Raw genomic sequence first — 15068 nt, 5'->3', positions numbered from 1 at the left:
ATGGTTGAAGAGAGAGAGAAGCTCCAATCTCTCCAAAATGTAGAGGATTTTTTAGGGATAATAGAAAATATGCTTATTTTAATGTAATATTGGCATGGTCTAGTTCACAGATGAGAATACAAAAGAATGAGGGTCTATTTATAAGTGAGGGAGGCCACTAACTGAGCCCAACTAAGTTCTAGAATTTTCCAGCTTCAATTTGGTTGAATTTGGACAAGATTTGAACTAGTTTAGCTCCTATTTTGACCTAGTTTGATTCAGGAGAGAGGAGAGATAAAAATATCTTAATATTTTTGAATTAAAACCCCCCCAACATGTGAAGGAGGCACCTACCTCAAAGGTCTCCCCCTCCTTACCAAGGTGTCAAAAATTCATCATTCCTTCAAAATATCTCATTTTTTTAGTAATATCTTATAATTTTTAACTAATATACCTTGTACTCAGTCAACTCTTCATCTTATGTGAGCATTTACTCATTTTTGGATATTTTCTTTTATTCATTGGATTTATCTCATTCAAACACTTGGATTAATCTTATTGGCCCATAGGAACCTTAATTGGACCATAATCCAAAAATTTTTAAAAATCTTAATCCTTAGACTGAGATCTTTTAAATCATTTTTAATTGATTCCTAATGCACCTTAGAGAATTTATTTTAAATTTTTATTTCAAGGAAATATATTTTTGATATTAGGAGAATTTGTTTATCCAAAAATATCTCAATATTGAATTCTCTCTCTCTAGAATTTTTCTTCTCTCTAGACAAAAATAAGAAAAAATAATATTTCTTGATTACAGGGAATTGAAGTAAAGCTTATTCATTATTCAGGCTGAGGAATCTTACAGGTGAAATGGCATGTGGCAGTCGAGTGAAAAGGCGCAGGTGCACAAATGGAAAATAGATAGCGTATGGGCGAGCTAAGAAGACGGGCGGCGCATCATTCGAGAAGGAAGCAAGGCGACTATGCGGGCTCAAGTAGATAAATTTAGTTTGTTTTCAGCAAGTCTATAGATTACTGAGTCGATGTGCGGACTCAGTTAACTTTTGTTCAGAGGTAATAGGGTCAATTTTGTGTCAGTTAAACATCTGAATCATCAACAGTTGGAAGTGTGGGGACCCTGGGCTGGCTTGTTTGAGTGGGTGAGAATTACTTGTGAGTCTGATCTGACAGTCAAGACTGTCAGCAGTCAGAAGAGTCTGAAGTCTGATAGGTTTCTACATCAGTAGAGTGACTCAACTGTTGTCAGCTAGGTGTGTATAAAGTTGGATCTATGCTTGGTTTGAGTCTTTTGAGTATCTAGAGGTGTCCACGGACAAAAAGGAAAGAAAGTTTGACACAGAGGTCAGTTTACTCTATTTCGGATAGCCAGGTCTGTCACAGATAGTGCAGTCAGAAGGGAGTCAAAGAAGTGTCAGTAGAGGGCAACTGAATGGTTGAGGGAAGTTCTGAAGTAAGGTTTTGAGGTGAAGTGACGTGGGAGGACACTCTGAGGTCTTGGAGGACAAGTTTCTGACTGAGAACAAGGTGAAGCATTCCGAGGGAGAATCAGGCAATTATGCGTCAGCTACTGGGAGATGTTCTGGTTAGCTAGGTGTCAACTGGAGTCAAAAGAGACTTTTCGGTGGATGGTCAGAGGTGCTGGAGGTCTGTGCTGACCTAGGAGGACAACTGAAGGAGGTAGCTGGTTCTGTGACAAGGAGTTTGGGAGGGTTTTGAGGTGTCCCATTGAGTCAACTAGAGGACTAGGGACAATTTCCAGGCTGGTTAGAGCCCTTGGAGCTAAGATTTCAGTGTCTCCCAGTTCTGATTCCATTGTGTCTTCTTCTTGTGTGCCTGCTGGCTGGTGGTGTAGTAGAGGCCATCACCCATCCACCACGCAACGTTTTTATGTTTCTTAATCCATTTAGCCCAAAAAATAGTATATTTTTTTCGGGTTAGTCAAGCACTACGGGCGTCGGCACCCATAGGTAAGGAAGCTCCTTAACGATGTAAAAATATAAACTTTTAGAGTATCACACAAATTGCATTAACACGATTACAACATGCTAAAACATATATTAGGCAAGTTTGTGCGTGCACTTTTTGAAAAATTTCTATACTTTTTTTTTCTTTACCCCTGACCTTTTATCTTTTCATTTTTTTGTTTTACCTTCTCTTTTTATTTTTTAAATTTTTTACTTTTTTTATTTTTCACGTTTTTGGTTTACTGTTTACGGTTTTAATTTTCGGTTCACCAAAAAAGGATTTTCCTAGAATCTTTAACTTGGGCCTGCACGCATTAAACGTGTTCACTCATTCAAAAAAATGAGTATTGACAGGCTTTTTGAATTTTTGGGCTAGTGGCCTAAAAGCTTGTACGCATTAAATGCGGACAGCTACTCAAGATGTTCCATATTACAGATAGGATAAAGTCTCATTAATTCATATTAATTACGCTAATGCAAAAATACAAAATGTGCAAAAAATTTAAAAAATTTTGTGTTGCAAATCTTCCTCTAATTTCTCTTTTTATCTTGATTTCCCTATGTAAAGGGTCAAAATTGGGATAAATACTATGCTAGAAAACTGATTTTATGGTCTATTTAATCTAATTGTTTCAATTTCATGTTTAATTAACTTTTTTTTCTTTCTTTTCGAAATTAAAAATGTAAAAAAAAATAAGAAATGCAAAAAATTGAAAATTGAACTTGTAAATGATAAGTTGGATTATGGTTAACCTAAATGCACAAATTGCAAAACTCACAAAAAATGCAAAACATACAAAAATTGAAAAACATGCAAAAATTCAAAAACATGAAGAAATTGCAAAACATGCAAAAATTTTAAAATTTGAACGTAAATTTCTTAAGATTTCAACAATGCAACAAAATGGACAGATTTTCATAATTTCATTTTTACCATTTTTGAAAAAAAAACACAGAAAACAAAAATATAACTGAAATCAATCATACGTACACACACATTCACAATGCATTGTGGCTATGCGGTGGGGCTATTCTCCGACAATGGCGCCACATATGGGAAGCCCTTGTACCATAGAAAGTGCAAGAACAAACCAATGTCGTAGGGCTTTGCCCAATCACACTCGAGAGCATAAAATACCTCAATTGAGAAGTCAAAATACCATGATCTAGCTCACAATTGCATGGGAAAGGAACGAGAGCATAAAGTGCATTTAAAAGGGTGTAAAAGTTATACAACTCAACTGTCAGAGGAATATTCGAAGACAGTTGTCAGAAGATACGATGTTTCAACACAGTTAAGATACTTGCCAATGTCTATGAGCGTACGTCCGTATCTTCACAAACGTACGTCTCTGTTTCTTGACAAGTGAACGCCCGTACTTTTCCAAGTGAATTCCCATTCCTCCATTGGAAAATCCTTTTGTTGACATAAGACACAACCGTACTTTTCTTAAGTGAATGCTCGTTCCTCCACCGGGAAACGTCTCTTCCTTCTCTCAATCCACGGTCGTACCCTTCTGACTCATGAACACTAGTTCCTACATAGGCGTTCAAACTCGTTCGACGGAGTCCGATCGAACAGTTACACAATTAAGACAAAAAGAGGGAGAATCCATCTGGGATTATATCAACCAGGTGAGATATCTCCACTCTCCCTGTAATGACGATAGGGAAAAATTCTTTGGCAAAAGATTGATCGGTCAACTCCTAGAGGGCCTTGAAGATTTAGCCCTACATAACTTCCTATATGCTCTAGGACATAGCTCCTCTTAGCAATGCTACAAAAGTGCCATGGATTTCGAAGACAATTTTAAGGGAGCTCATTCCCGAGAATTGCACGAGGGAACTTTTGAAGCTTCCTTCAAAACCACAAGCATGAAATCGGAAGGAAAGAAAAAAAAGTCCCCTTCAGGAAAAAAAAAGTGGAGCAGCTAGCAGCTCTGCTGCATTGCAACACATGACCCAACAATGGAGAGTAGGCTCAGGCCATGACCAAGTTGGGCAACCCCATCTTTACCCCAAGAGAGAATTAGTATGGTGTCTGATTTATCGAGAAAACCACACTAGTACGGAGTGTCCATATTTAAGACCCCAACCCACTCTCTATTCCGCTTAGTACCAAAGGTGGGGCAATCACGAAACCTCAAACTGCTACTGTTAACCCTTGTCGTCGGAGACCTGTGACTCAAGGAGGTTAGGGTGGACCATGGATCTGTGCAGTATGGTGTTTGGTCCTCCTAGGGGGATCTACAGGCACGCGTAGCTCTTAAGAGCGCTTGATGGTGCTTCCATCCTATATTTGTGGAAAGTTAGTGATGGCCGACTGTGAGGTGGTCTGAGGCTAGGCTTTGTTCTCTTTGATGACGAAGTTCCTATGTCTGCTAAGTGCCATCAAGGAATATTCGAAGTATATATGGTCATGAAAGTCAACAATCCTAGACCTTAGGCTGAAATTAAATTGGAAGAGAAAGTGGAATCATCTTCCCCAAATCTTTTAGTATGTTGTGCATTTGCAGATGCAGTGCTTCTTTGTCTTGAATCTCTGTAGAGCTTCGTAGACAAATTCTGTCCTCTCTAGCAATGCCGCCTTCTCTCCATGTCTCCACTTGGACGTGGATATGGTGAGACGAGACGTGGATCTGCTCGATCGCAACCCGCATGTCATGTGTTTATGCAGGTATATTGGCATGTGAATGAAGAGATTTTCTCTCACCCTCGAGAAGTCATTTCTTTAGAGCTATATCTTTGTCGGTAGTGCCTTACGAGGCAAGCCATGTGGTGTGTTGTGTAGGCTGAGATTATGAGATTAGATCTAGGTGGGTGTGATGGAGGTCTAGGCTAAACTAGTAAGGTGATGGACAATCCCCTTCTCTGCTAGCTCTCTAGAGGACCCCCAAGCAAGCCTTGATAACATGTTGTCTAGGATATAGAGATGAGATATGTCACCATTTGGTAAAGTGAATCTACCACGGGGACTTGCCTAAAATTTTGCTAGAACGACGATATGTATCATTAATGGTTTGCTCCAGTATGCAGGAGAACATCAACCTCAATGACTCTTCAATCCTTGCCACTAAAGTATAGCTCCCTAAAAGTGACTCCATACTTCATTGTTAGGATTAATATGGTATTGGTGTTAATCACAATGGTTAACATTATTTAAATGTGAATTTGCTTATGTGGGTTTAGGATTTTTTAACCAAATTATTAAATGGGTGGTCGGCCATTGTAAAAAGAGAGCTCATGTATATAAGTGGCTTTTGAAATATGAAAAAGATATACAATCCCATTATCACAATTGAGTTTTGCTTTCTCTCTCTCTCTTAACCTCGTGGTTATGGTTGTGAGCTTGTGTGTATACATGCATGCTTGCTTGGTTGTATGTGTGCGTATAAGTGATGCTCCCTTTGCTTGCCTCTCTCTCTCTCTCTCTCTCTCTCTCTATATATATATATATATATATATATATATAATCACTCTAACACACACAAAAGCATTGAGTAGGAGTAGAGCTGTCCATAGCTCCTTCTCTCATTCCTTTCTACCTACCTCAAAGAAAGCCCCACTTGGGTGACACAAGGGGTGGTAGAGTGAGTCCCTAACAACTTCACATCGAGGAGTTTACTCTCGTTAGGGTTGACTGAGTGCATGTTCCCGAATTGACCCTTGCATTGTCTCTTTTCTCTCCTCTTTTTCCTCTCTCATATGCAAGGAAGTATCCTCATTTAGGTGAACATCTTTGGCATTGCTGTCAGAGATAGCATATAGCTAAGGATTCTTCACATTCTATTCTTTAACTAGAGGCTTCATTTGGTTATGAGATGTAAGTTTGATTTGTTTGATTTTATCTTTCTTCAAACAATGGAGTGTAATTAAGCAATTGAAGCATGAGGAGCTTTCGCAACTACACCAAAAGTAAGAGAGCTATAAGTAAGTGTCCTTTTCTTGCGCTTGATTCCATTAATTTTTGTTTTTTCTATTAGCTTACTCTCATAATTAATCTTAAGACATTAAGATTAGCTAGGCATTATATGTATCATTAGTTAGCTTGGGACTGCCCTAAGTCATCAATAAAAAGAAAAACTAAAAAAATCATCATCGAGGAGATGAAATCAATGAAAAACCAAAGAAAAACTAGGCACAATTCAATCTCAACTTTTTCTTCTTTGAGAAGGGCATGGCCGTTCACTTCACAAAGGTATGGTCATACCTTAAGGTATACCTGTTCACTTCTTGTGGTAGAATCTTTCCATATCTGTCTATCAATGTGAGTAATGTGCATTAGCTTCCTTGAGCATTGCCTCATAAGGGAATCATTGGGTAGCTTGGGACTAGCCTAAGCCATCCATAAAATGAAAAACTTAAATATCATCATTGAGTAGATGAAATCGATGAAAAACCAAAGAAAAAATAGGTGCAGCTCAATCTCGGCTTTTGCTTCTCTGAGAAAGGAACGGCCGTGCACTTCACAGAGGTATGGCTAAGGTACACCTGTTCACTTCTTGTGGTACAATATTTCCATGTGTGAGTAATGTGCATTAGCTTCCTTAAGCATTTCCTCATAAGGGAATATATTTTCACATGGATCCAAAAACGGCTATTGTCATCATTACTGTACATGTAGCAAGTTGTCTATGCTTTTCTTTTCCATGATCAGGTTATCTCAGAAATCATTGTAGCCACTTGAAGACCCTAATCAATCTTCTCTCTCTCTCTCTCTCTCTCTCTCTTCCCAAAACACTTCCAGCAAGTCTCTTTCACTCCTCGGTAAAGCAGCAATCATCAAAATTAGTCTTTCTCAATATTAGATAATTATCATCTACCTTATCCACAACTAGCCCTCCATCTCATCCGATGTACTCTAGCCCCCAATATCCACTTACCTTCTCCACAAAGAGGCTTATTACAACATGGTATAAACTTTGTATAAGGGTTTATACCATGAGCAATTAATAATATCTTCATGTGACCTGGCTATAATATCAGTTTTCAAATGAACCACTCAAATAGTCTTTTAGGCTTGGTGAGTGGTTCATTTGTGATCAATACTCAAAAATCCTCCATTCTGATGAGATAATAATAAGGGTATATCAATCTGATAGGAGTAAATAGTCACAACAGATCGGCAAAAGGATTGGAACAGTCCTTACCTGTGTCATGGAGACACGGTCGAGAGCTTCAATAATTGTTTCATAGCTTCTGTATTCCCCGGCTTTTCACCAATACCCGCCATATCAGTTACAAGCTAATTTAAGTCCATTCAGTTACAGATATTTCCATTAAAATTCCAGGAATCAATCCCTAGCAAGAATGTGAGGTGATACATCTATAGAATGACTATTCTATGTATGATGAACCCTACTTCAAGGGTCAATATAGAATGGACTCCTCCAGTCTCTCTCAATATACCCTACGAAACATCAGCGAGATTTATATTGTCAATATAAGTCCAGCTAGTGCAGTGCAGCACTCCTGAAATCCATGAAAATAAATCACAAAGATGTATGGCATCGGTGGCATCCTCAACGGGCATTGGCGGTTTGGACTCTCCTCAAGCCTGATAGCTGTTCTATGAGCTTTCTCTCCTCACCACTAAGATACCTCGGGATATCGACCTGAACACGAACCAACTGATCACCTCGTATGTTCGGCTTACCAAGAAGAGGTGCACCTTTCCTGGACATAACAAGTGTGGTCCCTGGTTGTGTTCCAGCCGGGATAGTCAGATCTGCCTTGCCGTCCACTGTCGGGATCTTAACAGATGTCCCAAGGATGGCGTCAATATATGAGACTCTACATGTTGTTAAGATATTGTTTCCATCACGGCTCAGATACGGATCCGGCCGTACAGAGATAGAGACAAAGAGATCACCAGGCGGTCCTCCACGTTTGCCTGCATTTCCCTCCAAGCGTACTCTGAGCCGACTGCCTGACTCAACCCCAGCAGGTACCTTGAGACTGATACTCTTTTTCTTCCTTACACGACCATCACCTCTGCATGTACTACAAGGAGTTGATGATTGCCCGACTCCTCCACAAGTAGGGCAAGGGAAAATTTGTCTGAATTCTCCCAGCGGGGTCCGTGTAGATGTCGCAATTTGACCCTTGCCTCCACACCTGTTGCAAGTCTTGGGCAATGTGCCTGGCTTGTTCCCTGATCCATCACAACTGTTACAAGTTTCCAGCCGAGAAACATCGATTTCCCTCGTCGTTCCGAAAATTGCATCTAAGAAGTCGAGTTGCAGTTCATACTGCTCATCGGAACCTTGTAAGGGACGGCTTCGGGAAGATCTGCCACCCATCCCACCCATGCCATCCATACCACCCATACTCCCGAAAAATGTTTCAAACAAATCGAAAGGGTTGTTGAAGCCCTGTCAAAACAATAAAGAGAGAAACTGATTTCAATATGTGTGATGTGAATGAATTTTAAGTAAGCAGATGAAGTAAGCAATGGAGCTTACAGATGCTCCTCCAGCACCGACGCCTTTCAAACCAGCTTCACCATATCTATCGTAGATCGATCGCTTCTCATCATCAGACAATACCTCATATGCATTGCTCAATTCTTTGAATTTTGCCTCAGCCCCTGCTTCTCTGCAGGTCAATAAGCTAGCCGAGTCAATTTCAATTTTAAATGTGTTTCAAGTGTACTCTAGTTGTGACGGTCTAAGAATCCTTCAACACCGGAATAATATTTTAAGAAGCTGACACAAGCACCTGCCTGTCCACCCCCTGCCCGCAAGCATGCATGCACACACGCACAGGTATATTGCAAAAGCTAACATACCAAAACAACAATTTATCACACTTACTTATTGATATCTGGGTGATATTGCCTTGCTAATTTCCTGTAAGCTGCATGGATATGAAAAAAGATTTACAACTTATATCCTCAAGAATAAATTGGCGCACACAAATTTTAAAGAACCAGAGAAAGCTTGTAAGCACGCATGCTCACCAGCTTTAATTTCTGATTTACTTGAGTTCTTGGACACTCCCAATATACTGTAAAAGTCCTACAAAAGCACATTAACCAGTCAATCTCATCTTTAGCATATGCATAATAGCTTCATTCCGTACTAAATCTGTGATGTAAAAAAAGTAACCAAACTGACATTCTTGCATACTTCCATTGCAAGTCTCTTTAATGGCAAGGTGGTTTAGGGTTCAATACAGTAGGTGGTAGTGTGGAAAAAGTATGAAAAGAACTAATTAACAGAAGGCAAGTTGTCCTTTGTTAAATAAGACACCTGAACATTTGTATATACTGTGTAGACGAAACATATTCGACCACATACGCATGAGCTAAAGGATTCAATCTACATGAGAGCCATGTATCAAGAAAAAAGAAGAAGCAAAGCAAGTAACTGGGGAGCTAGAAGAACTCGCTGCCGTTCTTCCATTCCAACCCTTAAGCGTTTGATTGCTTCCAAAAGAATGGCATCCACCTGGGGTGCTATAAACACGTTAGATTTTGAGGCACGTGTATACGTCTTAGAATATGTTATCCATTAGCTAGTTGCACACGTGAGCCCTACTCTATCTCTCAACTTGCTAGTGTGTGTCTGCAAAACATTTGTATTCATAAAGTCGTGTGCTAACCCACCCCCCGCCCCCCCCCCCCCCCCCCCCCCCCCCCCCCAAAAAAATGAATGACATGAAATTTCATTGCAAAAGCCTAACATTATGGATGATAAAATACAGCTTAGTACAATGTAATGGTCATAATCATAAGCAAATGCGTTCCAATGCATGGGACATCCACCAACACTAATGATATTATGATTGTGACTAACTCTCTTAATCTCTCATTAATCCCTCATTAACTGTAAGGACACTAGGGAAGGGCCACCTTGTAGCAATGCCCTATGAATGCTGCTGCCTCTGCTGTGCATGCGCCGCCCTATAAGCGCTACCCTGTGCCGCTTGTTCCGCCTCCTCGTGTTGCTCAGCCAGTGCCGCCAGCAAAGCAACCCCGCCTATGTAGCGCCTTTATCACCACCGCCCTATGAGAGTCGCCGCTAGCTCCTTGTAAAAACTCAACAAGAGGAACTGCCATATCTTCCACTCTGGTGTTTACTTTTTCGAGATGCAGATTAGGTATTGAGGTTCCCTTAGGTATCTGTGAGGTTCAGGATTTGATTCAGACTTTGGACATTTGGCACTAGCCCGGTGAGAGACTCTTAAGGGTCATCCTTGTGGTGGGCTAGGTTGGTGAGATTATGGGCGATATGCTGCCAGTGGTTTACAGACTGTGACAGCCACTTTGGTGTACTAGAGTTATGGCATAGTTATAGCACCAGCTCATGTAGTCGAGTTCACACTATGGCCGAACTTTATATATTATAGTAAGAAAGTACTTTCCTTTATAGTGTGTACTCTTATCTCTTTATGTTAATTGAAGAGAACAGAAGAAAATTCAGCCATCCACCTCTTGTGTGCTTGGGTTTGCTTGTAAGGAGCTCAAGCTCATCCTCGCCCCCGTATTCTTCTCATGGTATCAAAGCGTCAGTTTGTGTGAAGAGCTCAAGGGGCAAGCAAGAGACAACCAAAAGAAAGCGGTACACGGTTAAGGGTAACTCATTTGTTTCCCTTGATTTGGAAGTAAATCTTTGCAAGTAGCTACTAGGCAAGAGCAACAGGCAGGCACAACGATAAGGTGCACTGTCACATCTTGAGGCATCCTTCACGGGTGAAGCAAAGGGGCATTGACCTCGATTTCAAAATTTGGATTCAAGGCCATTTTGAGCCCCATTTGGCTCTGCAACACTTTTTGAAAACATCAATTTTCTAGTTCGGTGCAAAGTTGCAACACAATCTATGCAGAGAATCTGAGATTTGCAGCTAGTTAGTAGATATATATTTATGCGATTGGTTCACATATAGTTGCAATAACAGGTTTACAATACCATAGCGTTGGAGATTACAAGTTTCGTGCAAGTATAGAAGTCTTGCAAGCACTGTTTTATAAGTTGTTGTAGGTAATCATGTCGGACACTGTATCATAAATTGTGAGCAAGAAGCTGGACAACAATAATTTCTAGGCTCGGAAATTCAGAATGACCAATATTGGGAGTTCATCACAAGAGCCAAAGATTGCTGAAGAAAATCCTACCCAAAGTTGTCAGGTACGAAACGAAGGTACGAAAAAACGATACCGGTACGGGACTTTTAGGTACGCTTTAAAAAACACTTGAAAAAAAGATATTTGTACACATTTAGAGATGCAAAGTCTAGAGTAGTTGTAATTTGTCATATGACATAAACTAGTACAAAAACTCAAAGAGTCATAAACAATGAACATGCCATAAATAAGAGTCGTGGCCCACGGGCTACAATAGAAAATACAAAAAAGTGTGTTTGACCACTCACTAGTCACAACACTAAGTACAAAAATGTCTAAAGCCTTTACTCTAGAGACTAGACTCTAGTCCTCCTCCTCAGAGAAATCACTAGTGGAAGGAATGCCCTTGCTAGAGGTGCTTCCATCATCAGAGGCCAACCCAAAGCTACCCTCGCTAAGGACATTGCCCTCGTCATCGTACTCAGGCTCTCTGATGCCTACAATAGGAGCATCCTCTTCTTCAGCAACAGGTGCTAAAGTGCTCCTCGAAGTCGAACCGGAGCCACGCCTCACATATGTAGCCACTAGGGTCGAAGTAGGGCGCCGAACACTGAATCCGCAACCTCCTACCTGTATGCCACCTCTAGCTACGCGACCTCTACGAGTATGAGAAACTCGATGGTCAATCTCCTCTAGCTCCCTATAGAGATCGGTATATATGGCAGCCTCATCTGGAAGTCGCTCCTTGTGGACACTCTTAAGAGTGTCCACTGTCAACTTGAACTCGTCGACATTCACCTAAAAAAGAAAACATGGGACATGGGTTTAACCGTTTACCTAATCCCCTCCATAGGAGTGTCGGGGTCCTCCTCATCAAGCACGGTGGTCGCACGAATCTCCGCTAGAGCCTCTCACATGAAGTGGGTGTAGCCCCAATGTGGGACCCTCCATGTCGGCCATGCGCAAAACCCTATACAAGGGAGTCACCGCAGTGACAATGGCACGCACCTCGCGCCAAAAGGACTCTCATGCATAGCCGTTGACTACTCCGGCCTCGTCCACACTAGTCATCAACTCCTCCCTTAGCCATGCGACGAAATCCAAGGAGACCACGGTCATCTGGAGCTTCGGTTGCACGTCGTATAGCCGCTCCAAGAGAAGCCACATGTAGGCAAACCGCCTGGAAGAGGGCTTCTTAAGCTCCAAGTCGCTTTGCTCGCGAAACATAGCGAGCACCTTTACCTTCTTTGTGAAGAAATTCACAATGGATAGGCCTTGTGCAACCACCCTCTTCACCCACTCTAGCTTCCCCACATTCTCCATGAGTAGGTCTAGACAATGGGAGGCACAAGGAGTCCATACAATGCATGGGAACTCCGCCTCTACCAAGCGCTCCATTTTACGGCAATTGGATGCATTGTCAATGATGACTTGAATGACATTTTCATGTCCGACCTACAAGTAACACAATGGCAATTCGACAAATGCAATGACATTCTTAGAAGTTAGAAGCTTGAACATAGTACATAGTACATACCTCTATGATGGCTTGCCGGATGTGACGATAGATAAAGTCCCCCGACGTTTTTTACCCCACCTTTCCAGTATCCACGACGCGTAAGAAGTATGTGCTGAGAGCGCATGAAACAAGGATGTTCATGATACCTCTCTTCTTCCGATCACTCCATCCATCGGAGAGGATGGAGCAACCATACTTCGCCCATCCTTCCTGCACGGGTGTGAGTTTGTCGTTGATCCTTTGCCTCTCATCATCAAGCACGGTGGTGCGCATCTCATGGTAGGAGATACCATGCCATTCACCATGGGATGGCCCCACCTCCGCAATGGCCTTCACCATTTTGTGCCATTGTGGACCCTTGAGCACACTAAAGGAGAGATTGCAATCTATCACCGTGCGTGCAATCTCCTCATTCGCGGTTATCATCTTTGCCTTCACATAGGTGAGGTTGTTAATGTTTGCACCGATGGCGGTTTGCCTCAAAACCGGAGAGCTCTCCTCCCTTGGCCTCTTTGATTGGAAGTTGGAACCGCCTGAGACAGAGGCGGAGCCGGATGGGATGGGCGAAGGAGTCACGGATGCGGAGGTACCGGACATGGAAGCTCCCCCACGTCCACCTTTGCCTTGGTTGCGGATGAGCGAGTACTTCTTCACTATACCATCCGCAATTTCTTGGGGAATCTCCTTGCACGGCGCCACTTCCCCACCAAGCTTGGACACATGTGCAAGGAGCCTTGTGACGCTACTTGTGTAACGCTTCCCGCAAAAGTTACACGTTCATTTCCATGACCCCGAATTACCGGTAGGTTTCTCACCAGTGGTGGTGTATAAGGCAAAAGCCTCATGCTTTTCCTTTCCTCCAGACCTCATTGCCAAAGTGGCAAAGTCTAAAGAGAGAGAGAGAGTACTTGAGAGAGGGAAAGAGAGCTTGAGAGAGAGAGAGAGATAGAGCCTAGAGGGAGAGGCTAGAGCCTCAGCTCTAGGTAGTAGGCCTTGAGAGAGAGAGAGAGAGAGAGAGAGAGAGAGAGCGAGAGCTTGAGAGCTTGAGAGAGAGAGAGAGAGAGAGCGAGAGAGAGAGAGATTGGGAGATAGATAGAGCCTTGAGAGATGTTGGGGTAAAGACATTATGCCCACCCTTATAGTGTGTACAAGCCCATAAGTTATAGTACATAGTACACTTAGTACTTTTAATGTACTAAGTGCACTATGTGTACTAGTGCAAATATACATGTGTGATAGAGGAGTCACACACTCACACTTGATGAGTTGACTTATCCCCACAACTCTCTCTCTCTCTCCTTCTTATCTGTGTATGTCTCCCACATGAAACCCTAATTCTAATTCTCCCATTCAACTGGTATCAGAGCCAAGAAGAAGGCCAAGGGTGATCAAACCTGCTGACCTGTAAGCCATGCCCACAACAAACACCAGCACGTGACAGGCTGAGGAAACCAGCCGCTGGAAGAGAAAGCGAGAAGGCGCCAGCCAATAGAACCGGGAGTTGTCAGCGTATGCGCAGACGATCTCTCTCTCCTTTGGGGCCTCGGGCGTCAATGACGTCATCGCATCTACTACACATCGACCAGCGACAGTTCTCTCAGCAGTAGCGTCGCCCTACCGGGAGGCAAACGTGGGCGACGACGAGCGGATTTGCCAGCGTAAACGTGGGCGACGTGCATGAGAGTCTTCGTTTCCATCGTCGCCGACTCGATAGCGTAACTCGCCTTACGCCGACTCGATAGCGTAACTCGCCTTACGCGGGCTACAGGGTACACGCGAAGTGAAGTAAAGCAGGATAGTTACGAGGGTAACACTGTTACAAGCTACGCTGCGTTTGTCGTCGCTCTGCAGGCGCTGCAGTGCAGGCTATTATTCCGCCATCTCTGTCACGGCTTCTGCTCACGCTTCCATACGTCATCGGCAAAAACTCACACAACGCCTCCATCTCTGCCTCAACCTGCGCTTGAGAGATAAGCTCTCGCCTGTAGGCATGCGCATCTTCCTGCAACCCTTTGTTGCTGACCTGAGTCGAGTCAGACTTCTGCAGCACGCCTTAAGAGCCCTCCATCTGCACAGTTTTTCAGCAGCAGCAGCATCAATACAGCAGTAGCAAATTCAACGCCCCTTTTCCGCAACATTAATCAGAGATTTCAGAGGTACATGCTTCAATTTTTTTGGGGATTTGCAATTGAGCAAGTACAATTATCAATTGAGCAAGTACAGGTGCCAGATTGCTCAAATTTTGAGCAAAATTGGCAAAATTGGGTGACATTGGTCATATTCAGGATCAATTTGCAAGAAATTGGATGTCAAAATTTGGGGCTTTTGATGTAATTGTGCAATTGGGCATTCATACATGCTGTATGATGTGAGCAATCTCACATTCGGGCCTAAATTGCAGGAAATTGATGTGCAAATCAAAGGGCTTTTGTGCCAATTGGGTTGATTTGCATGCAGGCACTCGCATTTGATGCTTTGGGCAATGTGTTGATGCCTGTCAAGCACTCAACGTGCC

At 42.5% G+C, this 15068-nt stretch overlaps 1 protein-coding gene across 2 annotated transcripts in view; it reads right to left on the bottom strand.

The window, feature by feature from the left end:
* Positions 1–7144: 7144 nt before the first annotated feature.
* LOC147630477 (chaperone protein dnaJ A7A, chloroplastic-like) overlaps positions 7145–15068 on the bottom strand; it is a 41735-nt gene continuing 33811 nt past the window's right edge. For both annotated transcript variants that reach the window (XM_086810355.1, XM_086810356.1), the window contains exons 4-7: positions 8929–8986; positions 8783–8825; positions 8432–8564; positions 7145–8341 (exon numbers count right to left, since the gene is read on the bottom strand). In XM_086810355.1, coding sequence (XP_086666481.1) covers positions 7490–8341; positions 8432–8564; positions 8783–8825; positions 8929–8986 — 1086 coding nt within the window. In that variant the 3' untranslated portion in view covers positions 7145–7489. The remainder of the gene's footprint in view (positions 8342–8431; positions 8565–8782; positions 8826–8928; positions 8987–15068) is intronic.

This window comes from Cibotium barometz, chromosome 16 (assembly GCF_041138505.1).
Source record: "Cibotium barometz isolate CiBa-2024 chromosome 16, ASM4113850v1, whole genome shotgun sequence".
Taxonomy (NCBI): Eukaryota; Viridiplantae; Streptophyta; class Polypodiopsida; order Cyatheales; family Cibotiaceae; genus Cibotium; species Cibotium barometz.
This window is presented reverse-complemented; position numbering and strand designations above follow the sequence as displayed.